Source organism: Pteropus vampyrus, unplaced genomic scaffold, assembly GCF_000151845.1.
Source record: "Pteropus vampyrus isolate Shadow unplaced genomic scaffold, Pvam_2.0 Scaffold523, whole genome shotgun sequence".
Lineage (NCBI taxonomy): Eukaryota > Metazoa > Chordata > Mammalia > Chiroptera > Pteropodidae > Pteropus > Pteropus vampyrus.
Window position 1 is genome coordinate 182,847 of NW_011889304.1, and position 8,671 is coordinate 191,517.

General features: G+C 36.6%; 2 protein-coding genes across 3 annotated transcripts in view; one reads left to right on the forward strand and one right to left on the reverse strand.

Moving 5' to 3' along the window:
* The window catches only part of ZNF382 (zinc finger protein 382), a 93,829-nt gene that overhangs the window by 24,951 nt on the left and 60,207 nt on the right, over positions 1-8,671 (reverse strand). The gene's annotated exons all lie outside the window — the stretch shown is intronic.
* Positions 7,253-8,607, forward strand: ZNF461 (zinc finger protein 461; the record flags this gene model as incomplete). The annotated part of the gene is given in 4 exon segments (XM_023525096.1): positions 7,253-7,658; positions 7,661-8,200; positions 8,203-8,335; positions 8,337-8,607. Coding segments are annotated over 4 exon segments (1,350 nt in total), but the record flags the coding sequence as incomplete, so codon positions are not given.

Sequence of the window (8,671 nt, forward strand, 5' to 3'; positions counted from 1 at the left end):
GTAAGGGTTGCACTCCTCTGCTTGTATTTGCCTGATAGTCACCTTACTCCTAATTATGTTTTGTTTTGTTTTTTTTTTTTGGTCAATTTGTTTTAAGTGAGCAGACCCCTTTCAGTATTTCCTGTAGTGTAGGCCTCATAGTGGAGAATTCCCTCAACTTTTGTGTGTTGGAAAAGTCTTTATTTCTCCTTCACATCTAAAGGAGAGCTCTGCTGGATACATTATTCTTGGGTGTTAGTTCCTTTCACTTAATAGTTTGAACATGTGATTCCACTATTTTCTGGCTTGTAAGGTTTGTGCTGAGAAGCCTGATGATAATCTAATGGGTTTTCCTTTCTAGGTTACTATCTTCTTTTCCCTGGCTGCCCTGAGAATTCTGTCTTTGTCGTTGATTTTTGATAACTTTAATACAATGTATCTTGATGAAGGCCTTTTTGAGTTGAGATAATTGGGTGTTCTGTTGACTTCTTGAGCTCCAGCTCATTCCTTAGATTTGGGAAATTCTCATCAACTATTTGTCTGAAAGTGCTTTCTAGTCCCCCCTCCATTTCCTCTCCTTTGAAAATGCCCATTATTCTTATGTTTCCTCTCCTGGTGGTATCAGCTAGTTCTTGTGTTTCTCTTTCATTATTTTTCATTCTTCGGTTTCTCTCTTCTTCCTTCTGATTTATTTCTAGATTCCTGTCTTTGATATTGCTGATCCTTTCCTCCATTTGGTCGACTCTATTTCCCATGCTTGCTAGTTCTTTTTCAACTCTTGCAGTGTGTGTGTGTGTGTGTGTGTGTGTGTGTGTGTGTGTGTGTGTGTGTTATCTCCAGGTGATCTATTCTGTTCTTTTTGAGGGTTTCAATCTCCTTGCTAAAGAACTCATTCTGCTGATCTAGTTGTTTTTTCAATTCCTGAAATTGTTTTGGAACTCACTGAGTTTTTTCAGAAGTACCATCCTGAATTCTCTGTCATTTAAGTCACATATTTCTATGTCTGTAAGCTTATTTTCTGGAGATTTTTATCTTTCTTTCAGAGACGCCTTGTCACCTTGGTTGTTTGTGGTGTTTAATAAACTGTTTCTCTGCCTGGGCATTAATGGAAGTGTATTCTCCTTTTTTTCCAGAAAGATTTATTATATAAAGGTCACTCTTTAGCCTATTGCAAAGAAGGCACTTTTCTTTCTGTTTCCAGTAGGTGGCTTTTAAGCCTCTTGGATCCCTGCTTTATATAAAGTCTAAATTATGCCTTTTTTTTCCTTATAGAAGTTTCATTGCACTCACTACTCTCAGTCTCGGTCCCTGTCAGTGTTAGCGATGGTTTCAGTAGCGTTTGCTCAGGTTTCCCTGAGCTCTGTGGTGTTCTGTCTCAGAGGATGTGGGGGTAGGGGCCCTCTGGGTTAGGAGTTGGGGACTGCAGCTCAGCTTCAGTTTTGCAACCACGTGTGGTAAAAATCATCTGTTGTTTCTCTGCTGTCCTGCTCCTCTGCTTTCTGCCCTGATGACAGGGACCTGCCGCCAGCTGCATGGAGCTCACAGTACTACCAGGAAGGGCTGTTCAGGAAATGCACCACACCTTCTCCTCTCCCCCTACTCCTACAGGGAGCTCCCGTGGCTGTGAGAGGCAGCTTCTTTATTTCTCCCAGTCTACCACCCGACACCTGGGGTTCTCAACTATTGTAGCTCTTATGCGCAGATCCCACGCTCAGACATGCTGATGAGTGGTTTGGGTGTTTTTTGTTGAGTTTTAGATGTTCAGCTTATTGTCGTTTCAAGGAGAAAGATCTAGCGATGTCTCTCACCCCGCCGTGTTTCTCCAAAGCCCGGCCTCTTTAAGAGGTGTCTATAGCTATTGACTGCTACTTCTATGGCCTCTGTTCCAATTAGCCACTCGAGACCAGGCAGCCTCGTGTCCTCACCCCTTCCTAACTCCTCCCATTTCAGGATGATTTCTTATTTCTCTCCCTTGTTGTAGGGCTTGTTCATCTAAATCCCAGGTGATTTTCCTTGATGTTTGCTCCTTGTTTCTTTCACAACTTTGATTTGGTTGCAAGAGGGATGAATAGAGCCTCTATCATCTACGCCACTTTTTTCCTATCTAATTGGAGTATATTTGATGGTTCCTCCTGACTAAATTCAGTTAATGCATTTATTAGGAATATTACATTAGTGATATATCCTTCTATGTGTGTCATTTATAGAGGCACATAATGTCATTCTGTTCCATTATTGGTGATGTTAACATTGATCACTTGGTTTGGGTGGTGTTTGCCAGGTTTATCCACTGTAATTTTTTTCTTTATAATTAACATTTGATCTGTAGGGGAAGTGGTATATTTTTCTTGATCAGTCTTACCAAGAATCCCCTCTATTATATATTTGTTTCTGTTTCATTTATTCTGCCCCATTTTTTTTTCTTATTCTTTTGGGGGGGGATGGGAGCTTTGTTTTGCTATTCTTCTAAGTTCTTGAGATTATGTAGATGATTCATTTCAAGAATTTCTTTTTTTTCTGTCTTTAAGGCCATAAATTTTCCTCTAAATACAATTTTAGTTGCATCTTACAAGTTTCAATCAGTCAGAGGGATAGACAGAGGCCAGAGAATTTAAGGCCTTACATGCCATCATAAAGATCTTTTTCTCTCAAATGTGGTAAGAAACCATTAAAGAGATTTGAGAGCAAGAGTTCTGTGATGGCATTTAGATACAATGTGCTAATTAAGAAAGAAAGAAAGAAAGAAAGAAAGAAAGAAAGAAAGAAAGAAAGAAAGAAAGAAAGGAAGGAAGGAAGGAAGGAAGGAAGGAAGGAAGGAAGGAAGGAAGGAAGGAAGGAAGGAAAGGAAAGAAGAAAAAGATGACCAGTTTGAGAGCTACTGCAGTAGTACAATGGCAGTAGCTTAGACTGTGGTAGGAATGGTGGTAATAAATGATTAGATGTCATTATATATGTTAAAGAACAAGTGGACCATGCTTGCTAACAGACTACAAGTTGAGTAAAAAGAAATATCTAGGCTTTGTCTTAACATACTGGTAAAAGATGGTTGCATTTACTGAGAAGGGTTAAGCTGGAGTATGAATGAATCTAAAAAGAGGAAATTGAAAGTTCTCATTGGACATCTTATGGTTGCGATACTTATTACATATTTACATAAAGTTTTCACATAGGTATTAGATGATTAATGTGGGACTCAGGAGTAAGGTAAAAGCTAGAAGTATATACATCAAAGGACACAATAGAATGAGAAGGCAGCCTATAGGATAAGAGAAAATACTTGTAAATCACATACTGATAAGGGGTTAATATCCAGACTATATAAAGAACTTCTATAACTCAACAATGAAAAAGCATATGACTTGATTAAAAAATGAGAAAAGGACTTGAATAGACATTTCCTTAAAGAAGATACATCAATAGCCAGCAAGCACATGAATAGTTACTCAACATCACTAGATGCCAGAGAAATGCATATCAAAACTACAATGAAATATCACCTCACAGCCACCAAGATGGCTACTATCAAAAACAATTTTTTTAAAAACTGAAAATAACAGTGTTGCTATGGATTTGGAGAAATTGGAGCTTTTGTGTACTATTGGTTAGAATGTGAAGTGGTATAGTCCCTGTGGAAAACAGTATGGTTATTTTTCAAAATATTAAAAATAGAATACTATATGATCCAGCAATTTCACTTCTGAATATATCCCCAAAATAATTGAAAGCAGTACTCAAACAGATATTTGTTCGGATATGTTCTTAGCAGTATTATACACAATAGCCAAATGGTGGAAGCCATTTAGTTCCCCATCAACACATAAATTGATAAAACAAAATGTGGTATACACTGTATACATACAATGAATATTATTCAGCCTTAAAATGAAAATAAGTTTTGAGACATGCTACAATATGGATGAACCCTAGGACGTTATGTTGAGTAAAATAAGTCTGTCACAAAATAACAAATTTTATATGATTCCACTGATGTGAGGTTTCTAGAGTAGTAAAACCCATAGAAACAGATAGTAGAATTGTGGTTGCCAGAAGCTGGGGGATGGGGTGCGAGGGAATGGGTAGTTATTAATGGGTACAAAGTTTCAGTTCTACAAGGTGATAAAGTTCAGGTGATTGGTTGCATAACATTGTGAACATAATTAACACTGATGAATTGTGTACTTAAAAATTGCTAAGATGGTAAATTTTCTGATATATGTTTTACCACAATTTAATTTTTTTTAAAAAAGTTAGAGGTATACATTTAAGACTTAGTAGTATATGACTGGTATGTAAGCCAGACTGGTATTTAGGGAAAGAGAATAGGTTGAGAGCTGGCTAGAGCCTGAATTCTGAGATATTCCAACATTTAGAGGTCAGGAAGTGTAGGAGGATCCATTAAGGAGAACTGAATACAAACAGAGAAGTAGGAGGATGACTAGGAGAATATGTTGTACAGCAGTGAAAGGGATTAGTCAGTTGTGTGAAATGCTACTAGTGAGTCAAGTAGAGTGAGGACTGGTACTTGAGCACAGATTTTGGCAAAGTGATTTTGTTAATGACTTTAGCTAGTAATGTATCAACAGAGTCATTGAAGTTGAAATATTGGAATGGGTTATAAAGAAAATAGGTAATATACACAGTCATTTGATATAAAACAATGACAGGGAAAGGGTGGCCTTTTCAAGAAATATTGCTCAGTCAATAGGATTATCCAAAAATAGAGATCTTGATTCCTACATCACACCCTTAAAATTTAATCTAGGTGGATTATAGATCTATATCTGAAAAGTAAAATACCAAAACTTCTAGAAGACAATATGAGTATATTTTTGTGACCTTGGGATTAGATTACCTTAAAATTAAGAACTTCTGTTCATTAAAACATACTATTAAGAGAATGAAAGGGCCAGCACCAGAGTGGGAGAAGATGTTTGCAATGTTCGTTGGTTATATTCAAAATATATTAAGAATTCCTAGAAATCAAAAAGAAAAACACAACTCAGAAACTACCCAAATGTCCTTCAACTGATGAATGAATAAACAAGATATAGTATATCTCCTGTGGGTCCCAGGCCTGGCTGGTCCGAGGTCTGTCTGTGATCCAGGCTCGTGGCTAGTAATAGGAACCTGGTTAGAATGTTACATTAGTGTAGTGGGATGTCTGCACCTAAAAATGTAAACATATTTCAGCTTATTGTGTCAAGCATGTGTGGCTGAATGCCACTATTGTACTCTGATATCTGTGGAGCCATGTAGTCCCTTGAGGAGCAGAAGAGGAGCACAAGAAAGGGGAGCACAAGAAGAGGAGAAGCAGAAGCCTGCTCCCCGCAATAAACTGCACTTCCCCCAATAGAACTGCGCTCCACACAAAAAAGTTGGTGCCAACCATTTCATTCTCATGTCGACCTTTTGTGCATTCTTCCAACTGGATGTCTAACCATCGAAACTTCTCTTTCAGACCAGTTCAGTGCTGACATCTCCACAATGGAATATTACTTGGACTTAAAAAAAAAACGAAGTACTGATACATGTTATAATATAGTTGACTCTTGAAAACATTATATTGAGTGAAACTGTACATACAAGCATGTTGTTGACAAAAGGTCACATATTGTATGATTCCAATTTATGAAGTGTCCAGAATAGGCAAATTCATAAAGACATAAAGCAGATTACTGGTTACCAGGGGCTGGGGGAACAGGAGAATAGGAAATGACCAGGTGTATGGGCTTCCTTTTTGGCATAATGAAAATATTCTAGAATTAGATGATGATCTGATGGTTGCACAACATTGAGAATGTACTGGAAGTTACTGAACTGTACACTTCAAAATGGTTAAATCATGGATTTTATGTTATATGAATTTTACCTCAAAAATTAACAAATTAAAAAATGAACAAAAGGTCTGGGTTAGCATTTTATTAAAGAAGATGTCCAGCTGACCAATGAACATATGAAAACATGCTTAACCTCATTTGCCATCAGGGAAATTGCAAATAAAACCCACAATGTAGTATCACAAAACAACTGCTGGATGCCTAAACAGATGATTGATAATAATGTTGGTGAGAATGTGAGAAACCTGAACTCTTACAGTTTGATGGAATTATAAATTAGAAAACAGATAGTGACGACTAAAGCTGGACAAATGTATATCATGTGATGCAGCAATTTCATTCCAAGGTGTATACACCCAGGAGAAAGAAGTCCTATTTTTACCAAAAGAAATATACAGGAATGTTCATAGCAATACTAATCATAACAGCAGATAGCTGAAGACAACCCAAATGTCCATCATTAGGAAAACAGGAAAATAAATTGTGTTAGAATAGAATGCTTTATATAGCTGTCAGCTTCAAAATTTTTCTTTTGAAACAGTGTCTGAAAAGCTCTATGGTAGGAAAGCCTTTGGAATGCCTTAGTTGTTGAAAGGAGGTTAGTATTGTTGTAGCAATGACTAAAATGGCAGACTCGAAATGAGGTATTATAGGTATTATAGGTAAGCAGAGGCCTTATATTACATGGTCAAGAGCTGGATTTTTTAAATTTCAGTACAGTGGGCAGCTCTTACTTGCATACAGGTTTAGCTGCATGTGACAGAGATCTATAAATAATAATGGTTTAAACTATATAGAAGGTTAATTTTCTCTTGCAATAGAGTCCAGGCTGGAATGGTAGCTCTTCAAAACCATCACAGACATGACATCAAATCCATATTGCAACTGGCTTTGCTGAGGAAATGGGTCAATATGGGATACAGGGTATGGGCGAGTTGGTTCTTAAGGAAAGTTCTCAGAAGCTACTACATAATACTTCTGCATTTCTTTAAGCAGAATTCAACTACATGGCATATTCTGCTTCAGAGGAGCCTGGTAAATGCAATGTTTATATTGGGCAGCTTTGTTCTCAACTAAAAACTATGGATTCAATCACTATACAAAAGGGTAATAACAGATATTCGGGGACAACTAGCAGTCTCCTTTGATCTAGCAGAGAGTGTTAAACATACAGACTCTTGTAGATTCTGATTCACTTGATCTAGAATGTTTCCTAAATATCTATAATTGCAGCAAATACCCCTCTGAGGTAAATTAAAAATTGAGAATTATTGGCTTGACTTATTAACTCCCTCATTTTCTCTCTCAAGCTCACATTTTTCTTTGTTTTTCTTGCTCTTTTTTTGTTGTTGTTCAATTGCATGACAGCATTTAAAAGCTCTCCAAGCCTTGACTTTTTATGTGAATTATTTTCAGTTGTTTCTCTTTTCTACCATAGATAATTTATTTTTTTTGTAACATAAAGCCAGCAGTTAAAATGTGTTTCTTATCTTTCAGGTTTGGTATTCAAGTGTGAACCCAAGACTTTATCTCCAAGAAGGGACATTTGTGAAACAGAATCATCTCAATGGGCTGTCATGGAACCATTTAAAAGCCATAATTCTGAGAAATTCATTTTCAGAGATATTTTGGAAGACAAAAGTCAGTTTGAGAGACAACAGGAACACCAGGAGGACTATTTTGGGCAATTTATTATCAACCATGAACATAAGCCCATTTTTAGCCAATATACTTTATTCATTCAGGAATTTTATAATAGAGAGGAAATCTTCTAATGTAAAGAATGTAGGAAGAACTTCAGTTATCATTTATTCTTTAATCACAAAAAAATTCATTCTAAAAAAAATTTTTTTCTGAATGTAAGGAATGTTGGAAGGCCTTTATTCCTTGCTCACAACTTAATTAACATCTGAGAATTTATAATGGTGATAAACACTGTAAATGTAAAGAATGTGGGAAGGCCTTTAATTATGGCCCAGAATTTATTCTACATCAGAGAATTCACACAAGTGAGAAACCCTATGAATGTAAGGAATGTGGGAAGGCCTTTAGATGGCCATCACAACTTACTCAACATCAGAGACTTCATATTGGTGAAAAACCTGATGAATGTAAGCAATGTGGGAAGGCTTTTATTCATGGCTTCCAACTTACTGAACCTCTGAGATGCCAAACTAGTGAGAAACCCTATGAATGTAAAGAATGTGGGAAGACTTTTAGCCATTGTTCACACTTTACCAAACATCAGGGAATTCATACTGGTGAGAAACCCAATGAATGTAGAGAATGTGGAAAAGTCTTTAGCTACCCCTCCAGCTTCTCTCACCATCAGAAAATTCATTCTGGCAAAAAAAACCTTTATGAATGTAATGAATGTGGGAAGGCCTTTGTGATGGCTTACAATTTACCCTACATTGGAGGATTCATACTGGTAAGAAACCCTATGAGTGTAAAGAATGTGGAGAAACTTTTAGACAGTGCTCACACCTCAAAAGACATCAAAGAATTCATACTAGTGAATGAATGTGTGATATGTGGTAAGGCATTTAGACTTCATTCACACTTTATTCACTATCAGAGAAGTCATACTGGCGAGAAGCCCTATAAATGTAAGGAGTGTGGGAAGGCCTTTGGCTATCTTTTAAGCTTCTCACATCATCAGAGAATTCATTCTGGAAATAAACCTTATGAATGTGGTAAGGTTTTTAATCATGGCTTAAAATTTAAATTACTTCAGACACTTTGTACCAATGAGATACCAGTAAGGTTTCCTCTCCTCATCCTAATCTAACCTCATGAAATTATTTTTGGATATATACATTTTTTTTTTCTTTAAGGAAGAAGTTGGTAAAATA